Source organism: Pseudophryne corroboree, chromosome 9 (genome assembly GCF_028390025.1).
Source record: "Pseudophryne corroboree isolate aPseCor3 chromosome 9, aPseCor3.hap2, whole genome shotgun sequence".
Taxonomy (NCBI): domain Eukaryota; kingdom Metazoa; phylum Chordata; class Amphibia; order Anura; family Myobatrachidae; genus Pseudophryne; species Pseudophryne corroboree.
Window position 1 is genome coordinate 206,796,576 of NC_086452.1, and position 18,956 is coordinate 206,815,531.

The following is an 18,956-nucleotide window of genomic DNA, read 5'->3' on the forward strand; positions in this document are numbered from 1 at the left end:
GACATTGAAGGTAACTGGAATGGTATGTTGGCTGCATGTAGTGAGTTTTCTGCAACTTTATCTTAGATTGTAAGCTTGCAAGGACAGGAATTCCCTGGAAGCTGTGCAAGTTTGTCACCATATTGGGAGTATGACTAGCGACCCTTTGCAATGTCAAAGCAGTTTGTGTAATAAATAAGAAACTACAAGTTACAGTATAAAGGAAAGCGGGAAGGTACATCACCATAGGCACAGTCATTGTTATATGACTAAAATTTCTATTTAAATTCAAAGTTAAACCATTATTTTTCTGCTGACTGGGTAAAATGATGAATTATTGCTACAGTGAAGGTTGAATGAATGGTGATCAATTTGCTGTTTCTTAGGGCTGCATTAGTAGCCAAATACTTGTGTGACAAATATTATTTATATTTATATGATAGCACCTGACTGCAAGGGAGGAAAAAAATGAAAGTGTTTTACTTTGCATAAATAATAAATGTGCACTGTAAGTGATGTGTATTTTTCACAGTTCTGTGTGCAGCGAGGTATAGTCTCAAACATGCAGTATTCATTGGAATAGAAACAGTGATGTATAGTCTATGGAAATATGGAAATAATACCAGCCAAATGTACAGACTATGAATAAAGTTAAGTCTTTCCTGGTTACCACTCTAGAACCTGTAATAACTATGTTCTAGTGGGAAATGTTATAGGAATATTACAAACAAAATAGTGCAAAAAGCCACATAATAAAAAGCAAGAGTAACTGATCTAGGTGTTAACAAAGTCTAAGGGGTCTATTTACTAAGCCTTAGATGGAGATAAAGTCGATGGAGATAAAGTACCAACCAATCGGCTCTTAACTGACATGTATTTGAAAAATGGCAGTTAGGAGCTGATTGGCTGGTATTTTGGGCGTAATTCAGACCTGATCGTAGCAGCAAATTTGTTAGCAGTTGGGCAAAACCATGGGGGTAATTCCAAGTTGATCGCAGCAGGAAATTTTTTAGCAGTTGGGCAAAACCATGTGCACTGCAGGGGGGGCAGATATAACATTTGCAGAGAGAGTTAGATTTGGGTGGGTTACTTTGTTTCTATGCAGGGTAAATACTGGCTGCTTTAATTTTACACTGCAATTTAGATTGCAGATTGAACACACCACACCCAAATCTATCTCTCTCTGCACATGTTATATCCGCCTACCCTGCAGTGCACATGGTTTTGCCCAATTGCTAACAAACTTGAAGCTGCGATCAACTCAGAATTACCCCCCATGTGCACTGCAGGTGTGGCAGATATAACATGTGCAGAGAGAGTTAGATTTGGGTGGGTTATTTTGTTTCTGTGCAGAGTAAATACTGGCTGCTTTATTTCTACACTGCAATTTCAGTTCAGTTTGAACACACCCCACCCAAATATAACTCTCTCTGCACATGTTATATCTGTCCCCGCCCCCCTGCAGTGCACATGGTTTTGCCCATCTGCTAACAAATTTGCTGCTACGATCAACTCTGAATTACCCCCTTTATATCCATCCACTTTATCTGCATCCGAGACTTAATAAATAGACCTCTAAATGCCTAATTTCAGATGAGAACCGCATGTCACGGTGTGTCCCCATTGACTTTACTGGGACTAGATGGAGGCCCGCACAGTGGTAGTTACACCACCACCCGCACTGCCGACACCCCTGCACTGAGGATACCGCCGGCACTCCCGTGCTGCCAATACCCCTGCACTGAGGACACCGCTGACACTTCAGCACTGCTGGCACACCTCGCACTGAGGACATTTTCCAGAACTCCTGCACTACTAACACAACCAGCACAATCGCACTCCTGACTCAGCCGGCACCCCCACACTGCCAACACCGCTGGCACACCACAGCACTAGGTATACCGCTGGCACTCCCACACTGCCAACACTGTTGGCACCCATGCACTGAGGACAATGCCGACACTCCTGCACTGCCGACACCAACAGCACCCTAGCAGTACTAACACCACCGGAAACCCCGCACTGAAGACACTGCCGGCACCCCCACACTGCCGACACAGCCAGCAGTACCAACTCTGCCTGCAAATATGCACCAAGGACACTGCCGGCACCCCCACACTGAGGACACGACCATCACTGCCGACACCGCCACCACCCTGGCATTACGGACACCGCCGGCAACACCACACTGAGGAAACTGCCAGAACCCCTGCAGTGAGGGCATCCCTGGCACCCCCGCACTACCAACAGCCAGCAGTACTAAAAGCACCAGCAGCGCTGCTCTAAGGACACCACCATCACTGCGGACACCGCTAGCAACCCAGCAGTACCGACACCGCCGGCAACCCCACACCGAGGACTCTGCCAGCACCCCTGCACTGCCGACATTACCGCACTGAGGACACCACTGGTATCCCCTGTCACAGTAAGTGCACTATTGGTTTATCCGACCTGTACTGTATCCTGCATTGTATTTGATCCACACTGTATCCCGCACTATATCCATCCCACAGTATCCCGCACTATATGCAACCTGCACTGTATCCAACCAGCAATGTATACAACCAGCAATGTATCCTGCACTGTATCTGACCCACTCTGTATCCAACCAGCAATGTATTCAGCACTGTATCTGAGCCTAACTTTATCCGACCCAAACAGTATCCAACCCACACTGTATTCGACCAGTAGTGTATTCTGCATTGTATCTGACCTGCAATGTATCCCGCACTGTATCCAAATTGAACTATTCCCTACCCGAACTGTATCCCACACTGTATACAACCAGTAATATATACCACACTGTATCTGACCTGCATTGTATCCAACCCACACTGTATCCTGCATTGTATCCAACCCACACAGTATCCAAACAGGACTGTATCCAACCCACATTGTATCCCACACTGTATCCATCCTGCCTTGTATCCCGCACTGTATCTGACCTGCACTGTATCCAACCCACACTGTATACTGCAGTTTAGCCAACCAGCCTTTGGCCAGTATTCGTGAAAACAATATTGTGAGCTGTGACGTGGTCAAAAGTGAGTGTTAATGACTGGAAATTAATGTTATTGGGGTTAATAATACTCTAGGAACAAAAAAAAAGGCCAAATTAAGTGATTTTAGCTTTTGTCAATTTAAAAAAATTAATGCAAATCCAAAACCAGTCACGGCAGTTTGGCAAATTCAAAGCCGGCAGGAGAATCGGAACCAAATCCAAATTCAGCAAAATGGCTGGGTGCACATCCCTAACTCCAACTCAAGTTCACAATATGCCACATGGCAATCGGTGACAGGGAGAGGCAGAATGTGGCAGAGGGTGACAAATAGAGATAAAGAGGCAGAGGGTGACAATAGAGATAGAGAGGCAGAGGGTGACAAACGAAATCAAGGGGAGGCAGTGAGTGATGGGAAGGCAGATGGTAACAGGGAAAGGGTGACAGGGAGAGGAAGTGGGTGAAAGTAGGAAAAGAACAATGTACGGAATGGTGTGGAGAACAGGGGGCATGTACCTAGGTGGGTGCAGAAACACATCAGACTCTTTTCGGTCTGTGACAGGGGCCCCAGCCCCTTGTGCTTTCCCCAGTTTGGCACTCAGTCAGGCAGACTGTGACAGTGCCAGTTACACTGGCTGTGAGCTGCCTTTAACTCACAGACAGAAGTGAATCAGAAAAAATGTACAGCTGTCTTTTAAATAGAGGATGTGATGGAGCTGTGATCATCAGCCCTGACAGGTGGCAGGACTTCTCTATCAGTCCAGCACACACAAGGTCAGCTCTGCTTCCCTAAGGTAAGTGGCAGGTCCCTCATGCAGTGGGGCCCACCCTGCTCTCTGCATTGTGCTATTTATCCAACATTGCTCACAATCATCTGCAGGGATGCCAGGTGATAACTCATTGCTTAGTCCTCAGGAACCTTGGTGCAATGCACCTGCTACACCAATGGTAGTTCTGCCCCTTGACATCAGAAATAGTAGCTTGTTCTGTAGCTATGCAGCCCAAAACGGGTGGTCTTCAGTATGCCGGCGGTCGGGCTCCCGGCGACCAGCATACCGGCGCCGGGAGCCCGACAGCCGGCATACCAACACTTATTCTCCCTCGTGGGGGTCCACGACCCCCCTGGAGGGAGAATAAAATAGTGTGGCGCGCGTAGCGCGCCACCGTGCCCATAGCGTGGCCAGCGCAGCGAGCCCGCAAGGGGCTCATTTGCGCTCGCCACACTGTCGGTAAGCCGGTGGCCGGCCTCCCGGCGCCGGTATGCTGGTCGCCGGGAGGCCGGCCGCCGGCAGATAGTAGTGAACCCCCCAAAACACTATGAGGCCCATTTATCAATGAGTTTTAGTTATTTAAGACTCACTGTGTATGATAAATGGAGCTCTAGCCAATCAGCTCCCAATGGTCATTTTTCCAAACACATGACAGTTAGGAGCTGACTGGCTGGAGCACCATTTATCATACACAAAGAGTTTTATATAGTTAACAAACACTCATTGATAAATTGGCCCTTATATTATATACAAGAGTAAAAACGGATATAATGAAGGCCACCTATAAATACAATATATGTGACATAAATGGCTCTAAAGGTTTAATGCTGTACTGGGAAAAATATAGGTGTTGGATACATATAAAGTCAATTTATGAGTTAGTTTTTTTGGACTACAGCACTTGAAATTCCCAGGTGGTCTTCGATTCAAGAGCTAGACCATCTGGGAATACCACCTGATGATCTAAGTGTAACTTAACATTGATTTACAAATTCAGAGAAAGTATGAAAGTCATTGAGAACTGTTTAGAAATAACGGTAAACTCTACATGATGTATTCATCATGTTATGTGTCTGTTGTAGACAACAGCACTTGTAGAAGTCTGTTTGGGACATGTATACTGTAGACCAGAGGTTCTCAAACTCGGTCCTCGGGGGCACACACAGTGCATGTTTTGCAGGTAACCCAGCAGGTGCACAGGTGTATTAATTACTCACTGACACATTTTAAAAGGTCCACAGGTGGAGCTAATTATTTCACTTGCGATTCTGTGAGGAGACCAGCAAAACATGCACTGTGTGTGCCCCCGAGGACCGAGTTTGAGAACCTCTGCTGTAGACTGACCAACATTTAATGCTTAACTACATAATAATTATGTATAATTTACAGATAAAATATGTTAAAAAGTGGGTTCACTGCCCATTCCATGAGTAGCATTGCCAAGCTCTATGGCAGCATATAGACTCCGTATAGAAATCACTCTGAAGGCTAGGGAGCAGCTATTTTCTTTCCTCACTTCAAAAACACTCAACTAAAATCAAGAGCATCTGGTAACTGGGCTTCAGATTCAATATGGAGCAATAAAGAAAAGTAAGCAGAAGACAATCATAATAATTTAGCTCCCTAATCCAAAAGCTATAGTTTTAACAGCAGAAGCTCCTTTCCATGTGTGCTGTTTCATATTTGCTTTAGTCATTGTAGTTTGAGTTTCCCTTTATCCTGCTATGGTGGACAGGAAAGGCTTTTAATCTGAGCAATGCTCTGTGAAGTGAATGGCTGCATGGGCTGGAATTATTACTAACAAATCCTTACCACAGGATCATAGCTGCACAGGGTTCAGAACATAGGACAATATATACAAAATGCGGTGCCTCTGGAGCTGCGATGAAAATAGCTCTAATTAACAAAGCTATGATTGCTCTGTTCTAACTGAAGCTGATATGTCTGAACAAATAGGTAAAAATGAAACAATCATTTATATGCCTGCAAAGGACAATTTTATCCCATTGTGGCTTAATAAAATAAAAAGTAATACATTTCTAAAATGAGTAAAGCTAAAAAAGACAGAAGCTCACATCTAACTCATGTAACACCCTCAGCTGTAGAAGACTGCATATATTAAATAGTAGTTCTCGTAATTAATCAACTGGGGGAAAATAAGTAGAATCATAAAAAAATATGTGCTGTTTTATTATTATTATTATTATTATTATTATTATTATGTCTATGTTGCTGGAGACTAAATAATCATAAGAAAATAGAACATGTAATAAATGGTAGCTTTGTCTGTCATAACAAACATAAAATTCACAATTCTTTTAACACATAGCAAAAGCGTTAATGTTTGTCTGGTCACAAAACTACACAATACTGTACATCCGATCATTAAGTGATTAAGCATGCAATGTAGAAAATTTCAATCTCATGTAATGGAGCAGCCATCTAAGCATCAAAGGGTAAATAATAAGTATAATTATTTTAAAATTGGTTATTATCCATATCAGGCCAAATAATATAGTTAATGTGGTTCTATTTAGGCCTCCCCACTGTCACCTACCCAGGCACATGAAAGCAAGAGAAGCTTACTTGGTAATCTGGATTTTTACAATGACCTCAATTGGTTTCTACAGATGCAAGGGAAGGTGGCCATTTTGTGGGTACACGCAAGATGATGTAGCTTATATATTTGCTCAGAACAACAGTACCTCAGTAATGTCAATGGGCCTAATTCAGAATTGATCGTAGATGTACTAAATTTAGCACATCTACGATCAGCTTCTCTGACATGCGGGGGGATGCCCAGCACAGGGCTAGTCCGCCCCGCATGTCAGGCCCTGCCCCGCCCCGCCGCACAAGTACAAAAGCATCGCACAGCGGCGATGCTTTTGTACTTGAACAGTAGATCCCCACCAGCGCAGCTCCTGCACGCTGGCAGGGAGCTAATCATCGCTGTGAGGGTCGCAGCGGCTGCATGTGACATCACGCAGCTGCCACGGCGTGCCCCCCACGCGGTCCGGGCACGCCTGCGTTGCCCGGACCATGCCCCTAAAATGGCGGCCAAACACCGCTGGCACGCCCCTTCCCGCCCAGCGAACGCCTCTGCCTGTCATTGACAGGCAGAGGCGATCGCATGGCTGAGACAGCCGTTGGCTGTCTGGCATGCGCCAGTGCACTTTGCAGCGCCGCCGCATGCACAGTTCAGGCCTGATCGGCTGCTGTTCAAAAACGCACAGCACCGATCAGGTCTGAATCAGGCCCAATGTGTACTAGCTAATGTACACAAAAATGGATGGTTTTACCATTTGTGGGTAATGAAATTCCTTTAAAAATTTTTAACTATATTCTCATTAATGCTTATTTTAAAATGCTTCTTGTCACTAATGGTAATAAGAGAGGAGAATTTACTCTTTTTCACACTTAAAAAATATCTCAGAATCTTCATCCTAATTTTTTCATAAAGGGTCCTGAAGGATTTTCTTTTAACCTTCCTATGATTTCTATAAACACCCTTTTAGTTACCCTTCCCTCCTAAATACCTTTATAATGTGAAAATATATTCTTCTTCATTATCTTTTATGCTTTGACTGTTACAGTCTTAAGGTATGTGGTTATACCACCAATATAATTCAATATCTATAGTATTAAGGCATGTGGTTGTACCACAAATATAATTCACTATTTATAGTCATATGACATGTGATTGTACCACCAATATAATTCACTTTCTACAGTCTTAAGGGGTTGGGTTTGCGAGACCTGCGGTTGGGAGACCGCCGGTCACCATACCGATGGGGGAATCCCGACTTTCAGATGGTGTGGGGGGCGAACATATTAAAGCCCCTTGTGTGCTCGCTGCGCTCTCCATGCAGTGGGCAGGGTGGGTCTATTCCCACGAGTGGGAATAGTTCCTGTTGGTTGGCATACTGACCGTTGGGCTATTCACCAGTCGGGATCCCGGCGTCGGTATAGTGACCAGCGCATCCGTCTTAAGGCATGTGGTTTTCCCACCAATATATTTCACTATTTACATGCTTAAGGCATGTGGTTTTCCCACCAATATATTTCACTATTTACATGCTTAAGGCATGTGGTTGTACCACCAATATTTGGCCTAATTCAGTATGCAACACAACAGCGATGCATTCACATACCGACTATTTTGTGTGCATGCGCTGGAGCCACACTGCTCGTGCGCACACAGTGAGATGATTGATAGGCAGAGGAGTTTGCGGGGCGGTCCTGGACGACAATGTTGCATTGTGGGTGGCGTTGACTCAGTGTTGCAGGGTCGTGCCATCAGAAACAGGTGGGTTTGGGACAGCCACAAGCAGAGATGCGAAAAATGGTCGCTCTGCGCATGCCTTCACAGCCAGGCTGCAGAGGCAGGGGTCATCCACAATTCAGCAATGCGATCGCAACTGAATTGTGATCGCATCAATGCCGAACATCTGCATGCTGGCCGACCTTGCCCTGTGCTGGGTGGCCCCCAGAATGCAATCACAAGCAGCTGTAGTTTTGCTAAAATAGCAAAACAGCAACTGAAGCTGAATAAGGTCCTTAATTCACTATCTATAGTCGTAAGGCATGTGGTTATACCACCCATATAATTCACTATTTATAGTCGTATGGCATATGGTTGTACCACCCATATCATTATCTATAGTCTTAAGACATGTGGTTATACTACCAATATAATTTACTATTTATAGTCGTATGGCATGTGGTTGTACGACCAATATAATTCACAATTTATAGTCTTAAGAGGTGGTTATAGCACCAATATAATTCACTATTTATTTCCAAAATGTAATTAATTTAGTTCTAATGCATTTATAAACTGAAGATTAGAATCAGGAGATAGACTTTGTAAAATGTCTACAATACTACCATAATGATTGTTATTGCATACTTTCTGAATTGTTAAAAAAAAGAAAGATTTAATAAAAAATAGAGACTGTTCTGACACCTATTCATACCACTTTCAGACATAGCTAAAACTCAGGAATTTGCTGGGGAACGCAAAGTCAACGCGAGTTATACCCAGGTAAGTCAGAAAGTATCAAACGGGGGTTGACAGTCAATAAGCTAAAGACAAGAAAGAAAGTACCCTTTGTTGGCGCACTCGTTATGAAAGAGAAAATTTTTATAACTTAAGACTTAACTTTTAATTAGAACCGTATATAAAAAAATGATTTCCCAAAATTTCGATGTGTACTCCCTCTTGTCCACTATACTATTACAGTTGACAGTCCCCAGGTTATGTCTGTATGGCGTGACACCATTTTTTAGACACGGGTATCACTGAGAAGAAGCTGATTGGCTGTTTAGGGCTGCCTGGGACTGTTACAGATGACCTGATCAGCAGTAGATGGCAAGGTCATCCCTTGTAAATGACTTCACACTGAATGTGAAAGGGGTTGACCCAAGAAAAACCCGGGTCTGCAGTGTTGTGTGAAAGGGGTTCTCCAAGCTTGGACCCGGGTTACACCCATGTTGAAAAACCTATGTCGGATCCGTGTACTTGCAGGGGTGTATGTCTGAAAGGGGTATAGGTCACCTGAAATGCTAAGCACCATAGGGGATGGGTCAAGAGACAAGAGAAAATTGAGTATTGATGGCTGCCCAAATATAATTGACAACAAAGTTTATGCCAGTATCTAGAAATATTATAAATGTACTATGCTATAGAGATAAAAACATACAGTAGTACTCATCATTTAATACAATAACAGAACTTTTCACTGTTGTTTCTCCATATTTCTGAATTTGTTGCTGAGTAGCTGATGTGGACAAGTACTGTAATGTTGATGAGATTGTAAAGGCAGCACAGAAAATGTTCAAGTAAAGATCTAATCATAAGTTAGATTTTAGTCTAAACAAAAAAAGACAATCCACAAAAATATTTCCACTTAGAGATGAAGAACCTGCAGAGCGTCTGATTCATCGGACTGCACACTTCCCTAGATACAAGGCTGCATTTGTCTGATTTAACATGACAGCTATTATTATACAATAAGTCTGTATGCAAACACGGCAGGCAGAATCTTTTCAAGGGATGGCAACTCTAGAGAAATGTAAAAAGCGCTGGAGACAGAAAGTTTTCATAATACAAGGCACATAGAAAAACAAGAATGGATTTCTAACACAGCCTCATAATAAGACTAATGTCTGTTTTAATATGTGTATGACTGACATTTACATTTTTCTTGCATTTCAACACTGATATTTCCCTGGAGATTAAAATGCAGGATTTACAATTATATCAGTAGTGAATTGTATCACTATAAATAGAATGCACTTAAAGCACCATTAAGCATGTAATTAAACACAAACATATAAAACGAAGACATGTCTTTGGCCACCAGGGATAAAAAGACAAAATAATAATTTGCCTGTCTCATTTTGGTAGATGCTTATCTAATACTCCTTTTCCACCAAAGTCCCAGGTTTGACCCAGGATTTGTAACACAGGTCCAAATTGAGTCAGACCTCGGACAGACCCCTTTTCAACTGCGATGTCGATGCGGGTTATTCACGGATCGACAACGTTCACACTGCACATTGGTGCAGTGCTGGCACTTGGCGATGACATCATCTCCTTGCACCAGAATGCAGCTCTCCCCTTGATGTACATGTGAGGACATGGGTTACCCATTTACACTGCAGCTCACCCTCCCTCCAGTTTAAAACCCTGCTAGATACCAGGGAAGGATTCCCTGTTGAATGGACCCAGGTGGAGCTGTTCCCATTGACATAAATGCGTGTTCATGTGCAATCACGCAGGATTTTCAAGTCAGTGGAAAATTAATGCTGTATAAGGTAACCAAAGATACCCTATCTACAGGAGTCTATTTACACACCTGAATGTACACTACATGGTGAAAAAAACCCTGGTGGATACCCAAACATCACACTCATATGTGCTTTCTGAATGGTTTCAGTATGATATCCCTGTTGTCAGAATGCCGGCGGTCAAATGACCAACACCGGCATCCCGACATTGAAGATCGCGAACGTGGAGGCATTTTTATCCCCCACCCACCTCCCTAACCGCCAGGGGGGTCGGCTAGTGCTAACCCTCGGGTGTGGCAGCTAGGGCTAACCCCCCAACCTAGTGACTAATCCTAACCCCACCTTGTGATTAACCCTAAACCCCCGGGCCCTAACCCTAAAAGCCTCCCCAATACTTACCTTTGGGATGTCGGCAGACTGTGTTCTGGCACCGATCTCCCGAGTGGTGTCAGGAATCTGGCATCGGTCACATGACCGATGGCATCCCATTCATTGGGATGCAGAACACATCCCTGTTGAACATCTCATTCCAAAGTCATGGACAATAACTGGAAGTATTGTAGGTGGCCCCTACAGTACTTCCCTCCTCCCCCCTTGCTAGATTTTGGAACATGGCTGTGGATATTGTTATTCCAATTCATCCTAAAGGTTTTTGATAGGGCTGAAGTCAGAGCTTTGAGCAGATCAAGTCAAGTTCTTCCATGCCAACTCTGCAAACCATGTTATGATGGACCTCTCTTTGTGCATTGGGGCATTTTCATTCTAAGACAGGGACAGGACTTCCCCAAAGTTGAAAACACACAGTGTGGCATTAAGATCTTCTTTTACTGGAATTAGTAGGCATAGTCCAACCCATGAAAAACATTACCAGTAAATTTTTCCTCCACCACCAAACATTGCAGTTGGAAGTGCTGTATGTATTCTTGCATTAAACATTCTCCTGTCATGTGCTAAACCCAGATTTTCAGATCGTGAAGCACGATTAGCAACTCCAGAGAATACATTTTAAATTTTTTCAGAATGTAATAGTGGTATACTCCGAGGCTTGTATGTAGTTTCTCGGCCATGGAAACCCAATAAATAAAGCTCCCAAGAAACAGTTATAGAGCTACTATTGATTCCAGAGGCAGTTTGGAACTTGGTATTGAGTGTTGTAAATGAAGGCATACGATTGTGACGTGCTAAGGGCTTCAGCACTCAACGATCCTGCTCTGTGAGTTTGTGTACAGAACCACTACATGGCTGAGCTGGTGTTGTTCCTAGACTTTTCCACTTCACAATAACAGCACTTACAGCTGACCATAGCAGCTCTAACAGGGCAGAAGTTTTACAAGCTGCAGCGGGGAGAGCAGGAACCCAGCGGCAGCGTACACCCGGCTCCAGCAAGCGACGTCCCATTTGCTGGAGCCGGGTGGACGCCCCGTCTCCTCCTCTCCGTCTCCCCTCCTCCGCTGCTCTCGCCGCTGCTGCCCCATAGCCGCAGACACGGCAGCCGATGACAGCTCCCCCCCACCCACCCTTCCCAGCGCCGCTGACAGCTCCCACCACCACTGTTGTCAGCGCACCCGGCAGCCGCTGACAGCAGCAGCAGGACAAGACACCGGGAGCGGCCAAATCGACAGTCGGATTTGGCCGCTCTTTGAATAGGGGTTGTCGGGTCCATTCCGACAACTGCATGTCGGAATGGACCCGACTCTTATTGAATATACCCCTTAGTCTCCATCCATTGTCTCCATCATCCTATGCATTGAAATTCAAAACAGAAGTATCACACTATATATTACATGGAGTCTCTTTCCACACTAAGGTGCTTGGTAAATAGCAGGACCATCACAACATTAACAATTAGTAAACTCTTAAATTTTTGAGAGGCTAGAGAAATAGAAAACTCAGGTTTCCAATTTGCTAAAATGGGAGTGGGCAATGTTAATGTTTATGCATGTACGATCAAATGAAACAATGATTTCTACAACTAAAGAATGTAAGTATGAACTTTTTAACACCAGAATTACAAGCAGTACTTTATTTAATTAGATTTTACCTACCTTCTCACCAACTCCACCAATAGATCCAATAGACCCAGGAGGACCTTGTGGACCCTGTAGAAAAATTCAGATTTAAATACTGTACATAGATACATAACAGAAATGTGCATCCTCTATACACACTGTACAGAATACTCACATCTGCTCCATTGGGGCCTTGAGGACCTCTAGGACCAGGTGGACCAGGTGGACCCTGTTGGTAATAAGTATACCTTTAATTTCTTGTATATGGAAAACCTGAACCATTTCGAGCATGCAACATATTCAGTAAATATTTTAAATTTTCTATACTGCACAGAATCCTTTCAATTTTTGTTACATCACCTATAATAACATAACAACAATGGAAGACTATACCCAATATAGTTCTAAGATTATGTAGATAAAACACCACACAAGTAGTAGTCTCAAAGTTTAACTATTTATTTTTACTGACATTGGAGAGGTCAAGGTTTATTAAATAGCAAAATGTTACACAGTGGTATACTTACCATTGGTCCAACATCACCATTTTCTCCCTTTTCACCTGGGGGCCCAGGAAGACCCTAAAATAGATTAATACATCAACATGGTTATGCACAGGTTCTGGAAGTCTAAAGTACTGTATAGCTACAAATACTATTGTATGTGGTAGGAGAAACCTGAACTTGTGTTTTTTTAGTAGTAGTAGTAGTAGTAGTAGTAGTAGTAGTGTAGTAAAATAAGGAGCAAGTAAATTTTCAGAGACACATAATTAAAACTATCCAAAAGTTTCATGGTGGTACAGCTATAGTTTTTTCATCTCTCCAACAAAACAAAAGACTCTTTACGATTGCACAGCATGTTTTATGATGTAAAGACACACATGCACAAGCGCAAAAGGGTATAACTAGAAATTTGAGATTCCCAGAGTAACATTTATAAGAGTACTCAAAGTCTCTAGGGAGGGACAACTGCATCCTCTCATCCTCTCCCCTCACTTACCTTAATAACCACCCACAAGTTTTCTTCCACCTATGTGCCTGCTCTTTACTAACTGTTTAGAGAAGAAAATAACATCACAGTTCCCCTCCTATTTTAATTTTAAGCCCTCGAGTACCCAGCATGCAGGTCCAGTACTGTGGGCCCACAAATGACTTGATTTCTAATTGTTGGCAATCGCAGCGTAGTCCCCCCCTTTCAGGTCCCTCTTCCCCCACAAGAACCTTGTACATGCTCAGAAGAGACCTACACTCAACAACGGAGGGGCTATAATGGCATTTATTGAGCCTCTACTCAAATTTGTATTATTTCCTGTCTGTTCCTCCACAGCTTCAATAGTCTGTAATGCCTAGTTTGGTATTTCTGTCTCTATGTAATACACATTGTTGTAGTACATACAGTATATAGAGCTGTTTTGTTTGCTTGTACAGTAGTTGTATTATGGATGTGGGATAAAAAAAAGCACTGATGCACAGTTGCCAACATGTTAAATTAGTTTCCAGGAACACAGGGCCTAATATAGATCCCAAAGGATCGGAGTCGCATGACGAAAAGTTGACCTGTACTGTGCATGTGTAGTATGAGTCCTGCATCGTTGGACGCACAACGGCCTCAGATATCTAAAGACTGACATTCTGCAGCCTCTGTTTGGGCGGAAAGTGTCGAGGTTAGGCTCTTCGTCAGAAGATGGAGATTTCCTGGCCTCTTGTTTATAGCTGTGATGGCTGGCTTGCATGACCCCCTGGGTCACGTAGCCGACCGATTGTGTCACAGGGTACAGCAAGGATCACTAATGCAAGCAGGAGGCATCTACTTATATCAGACGCCTCCTGCTGCATTACCATACTATTGCATCACTGCTGCTTCCATGTAAGCAGCAACGATAGCTCCTCCAACCACATGTGAATTAGACTCATTATGCTAGTGCATCTGAGCGGGTCGCTTATGATACGGTCACGGTGGACTTGGAGCATTTCATGTTTCAATTTTATCTTTAATGAATTTCTTTATACTATAAGATGACTTGCATTGCACTGCTCCTTCTTTAGATTGCAATGCTGCAAAATTGCAATTTGACCTTCGGCTGTAAATACATTTTAAGCGCCCCAACGTGTTAATCGAAACCTAGGTTATCAATTATATGTCATCTATATTAGGTTATTAGGACATTCTATTTTAAAGACTGTTGCTAATTTAGTATAGGGAATAGTCAATTAGTAAAACGGTAACAGCTTGTGTTATTGTAATTTATGTGATTTATTCTGTATTCATTGATTATTGAACCAACCATGATATACAATAGCAGTGACCCATTCTGGTAATTTTGGGTTACTAGAAATAAATCTAGATTGCTTTTGCTAAAGTTTTGTCTCCTGTTGTCTGTCTCTGTTTGGGGAACTCTTGCCTCACTGCTGGGTGTGGACTGAGGGCCTAATTCAGACCTGATTGCTAGTAAGCGATTTTTGCACTGCTGCGATCAGATAGTTGCCGCCTACAGGGGGGAGAGTATTTTAGATGTGAAAGTGTGCGATCGCATGTGTAGCAGAGTTGTACAAACAGATTTTGTGCAGTCTCTGCGCAGCCCAGGACTTACTCAGCTGCTGCGATCACTTCAGCCAGTTCAGGGCCGGAATTGACGTCAGGAACCCTCCCGCAAACGCATGGACATGCCTGCGTTTTTCCAAACACTGCCTGAAAACGGTCAGTTGTCACCCACAAACACCTTCTTCCTGTCAATCTCCTTGCGATTGCCCGTGCGAACGAATCTGTCGCACAAACCCATCGCTGAGCGGCGATCCGCTTTGTACCCATGCAATGCACCTGTGCATTGCGGTGCATACGCATACGCAGTTTGTGCATGATCGCCCTCTGTGGGAAAACGCACAGAAGCAATCAGGTCTGAATTACCCCCTGAGTTAGGAATTGCTGCCGAGTAAAAAGTCAGAAGGCTTTTCCACCACAGAGGTAACTTACACATGCACTGCACCATCTGAACCCTTACTAATGAGGTATTACAATTACATAAGCTTTAACATGTCAAATATTTTCATTAAAAGTAAAGAATGAGACAAGATCTCAAAAACTCTGAAGCGTTTTGTAAAATGAAAATGGCTATGCTTACTCTTGCAAAGCAAGGAACAGTATTATAAATTGTCCCTCTCTACTCTATATTATTTCTAAAACCTTCATCCACAAAATGAAATATTGCTTTCGCACTGCTGCCCATAACACTGTTCTTACCTAGGTGTACCCTTTCTCTGCACCACTGTGAAAACGCCTAGTGTTCTGTAAAACTGCTATATAACTCTGCAAGCCCACACACTTTGGCAAATATCAATCAAGGAGCACAGTGCCATCAAAAAAGGCTGAACGCAGTGTATTTCAGTGAGATTACTGAGAAATACATCTGCACAGGGCTGCTCGCTGCAGCCATTTTATCTGTGGCTGCTCATTTCTCTAACAGTCCCTCCCAAAAACCTCCAAAACTCTTCAGTGGGTCTTGTGATTGGGTCTCCTATTTAAACACTTAATCTGTGTTTTGAAGATGATTAACTTAGTTGGTTTGCTGGGTCTGTACTAGGCTATTAGTCTCCAAATAGGCAGATGGGGAACCAGAGCCGGAACTAGGCAAATGCCTTGGGCATTTGGTATTCCTAGTGGCATACGTAGCTTCTGCTGATTAAAATGATATGCGGCATGCCTATATTCTGTGTGTAGCATTTCGTATGCAGGTACATACAGTCGCACTCAGAAAATATGGAAACCCACATAACATTTTAATTAGTAGAAGCTGCTTGTTTATCCTAGCCACATAGTAATGCAAATAAGATGCATTTTCATCAAAAAAAGGTGCCGTTAACAGAGCTACCAACTGACTCACGCCAGGCATCTCCTGCTGCATGGCGCATTGAGGCAAGATGCATGAGGACACATCTGTATCCAAGCAGAGGCAGAGGTCACAGTGTTAGCGGTGGTGTAAGTGCTGTGTGTGAGTGGGTTGGTTGTGCAATAGTGTTCGGCATATGTGTAAGCGGCATTATGGGTGTCATGTGTATAAGGAGATTTATGGTAGACTTACCGTTGTTAAATCTTTTTCTGCGAGGTACACTGGATACCACAGGGAATAACATTGGGGTTTAGAGTTGGATCTTGATCCGAGGCATCAACAGGCTAAAAGCTTTGACTGTTCCCAGGATGCACTGCACCGCCTCCTCTATATAACCCCTCCTCTGTGCACAGGAGCTCAGTTTTGTTAACCAGCCCAATGCAGTATCAGGTAAAGAGACGGTAGATGTTAGTCACATAGAACCACGTTCTCACGACAGGAGAAGGGACCAGTGGCTAATGCCATACAAACCCAAAGAAGCTAAGTGCGTCAGGGTGAGTGCCCTGTGGAATCCAGCGTATCTCGCAGAAAGAGATTTAACAATGGTAAGTCTACCATTAATCTCCTTTTCTGCAGTGGGTACACTGGTATTCCACAGGGAATAACATCGGGGATGTCCTAAAGCAGTTCCTCATGGGAGGGGATGCACTGTAGCGGGCACAAGAACCCGGCGTCCAAAGGAGGCATCCTGGAGGCGGAAGTATCAAAGGCACAGAACCTGATGAACGTGCTCACTGAGGACCACGTAGCCACCTTGCACGATTGTTCTGTGGACGCGCCACGGCGGGCCGCCCAAGAAGGTCCAACAGGCCGAGTAGAATGGGCCTTGATAGCAGCAGGAGCTGGGAGACCAGCCTGCGCATAAGCTTGTGCAATCACCATTCTAATCCATCTGGCCAAAGTTTGCTTGTTTGCAGGCCAGTCATGTTTGTGAAAACCAAACAGTACGAAGAGGGAATCAGACCTCCGAATGGAGGCAGTCCTCTCCACATATATACGGAGAGCCCGTACCACATCCAAAGACTTTTCTTTGGAAGACAAACCAGGAGATATAAAGGCCGGAAACCACAATCTCTTGGTTAAGGTGGAAAGATGACAAAACCTTAGGCAGGTAACCAGGGCGAGTACGGAGAACTGCCCGGTCACGATCAAATATCAGGAAGGACGGATGACAGGACAAAGCGCCTAAGTCCGACACTCTTCTAGCAGAGGCAATAACAAACAGGAACAGGACCTTAATAGTAAGCCATTTCAGGTCCACAGAATCAAGAGGCTTAAAGGGAGACCCTTGCAGGGCATTAAGGACAACAGACAGATCCCATGGAGCAACTGGAGGGACATAGGGAGGTTGTATCCGCAAAACACCCTGAGTGAATGTATGAACGTCAGGAATAGACGCAATTTCCCCCTGAAACCACACCTACAAGGCAGAAATATGAACCTTGAGGGAGGCCAGACGAAGGCCTAAGTCCAGGCTTTGTTGCAGAAAGGCCAGAAGCCATGAGGTTCTGAACTTATATACATCATAGTTCTTAACAACACACCAGGTGAAGTAAGAGATCCAGACCCTGTAGTAAATCCGATCCGAATCCAGTTTACGGGCCTTCAGCATAGTTTAGATGACCGCTTCAGAGAATCCTTTGGTACTTAGGAGCGACGCTTTAAGAGCCACGCCGTCAAAGCCAGTCTGTCCAGGTCTGGGTAGACACATGGGCCCTGAATGAGGAGGTCTGGGCATTGAGGAAGTAGTAGAGGACATTCCATCGATAGACCCTGCAGGTCTGAGAACCAATGCCACCTGGGTCACGCTGGAGCAACTAGAAGTAGTATTCCTCCTTCTTGCTTGAACTTCCGCAGAACCCTGGGCAGGAGTTACACTGGAGGGAACACGTATTGCAGTTGAAATTTCCATGGAATTGCCAGTGCGTCCACAAACGCTGCCTGAGGTTCCCTTGTCCATGATCTGAAGACCGGAACTTTGTGATTGTGTCTAGACGCCATCAGATCTACGTCTGGTAGGCCCCACTTGTCCACTAGGAGTTGAAACACCTCCGGATGAAGGCTCCACTCTCCAGCGTGTATGTCCTGACGACTGAGGAAATCCGCTTCCCAGTTGCCGATTCCCAGTTGGGGACACCCGGAATGAACACTGCCGATATTGCTGGCAGATGGCATTCCGCCCATTGAAGAATTTTGGACACTTCCATCATTGCTTTTTGGCTTCGAGTGCTGCCTTGATGATTTATGTATGCCACCGTAGTGGTGTTGTCCATCTGTACTTGAACAGGCCTGTTCCTTAACAGAGGCACGGCTAGTGTCAATGCGTTGAACACTGCCCGCAGTTCCAGAATGTTGATGGGGAGGAGAGATTCCTCCTTGGTCCAACGACCCTGGAGAGAGTGTTGCTCCAACACCGCTCTGTTGTCAGGAGGACCCAGTTGGGAATCCAGAAGGGACGGCCCCTGCTTAACTGTTGATCCTGGAGCCACCAGGACAGGGACAAGTGGACCTCCGAGGTCAGGAC

General features: G+C 44.3%; 1 protein-coding gene across 5 annotated transcripts in view; it reads right to left on the reverse strand.

The window, feature by feature from the left end:
• The window catches only part of COL11A1 (collagen type XI alpha 1 chain), a 257,732-nt gene that overhangs the window by 27,691 nt on the left and 211,085 nt on the right, over window positions 1–18,956 (reverse strand). For all 5 annotated transcript variants that reach the window (XM_063940097.1, XM_063940094.1, XM_063940098.1 and 2 more), the window contains 3 exons: window positions 13,077–13,130; window positions 12,725–12,778; window positions 12,586–12,639 (listed from right to left, as the gene is read on the reverse strand). In XM_063940097.1, coding sequence (XP_063796167.1) covers window positions 12,586–12,639; window positions 12,725–12,778; window positions 13,077–13,130 — 162 coding nt within the window. The remainder of the gene's footprint in view (window positions 1–12,585; window positions 12,640–12,724; window positions 12,779–13,076; window positions 13,131–18,956) is intronic.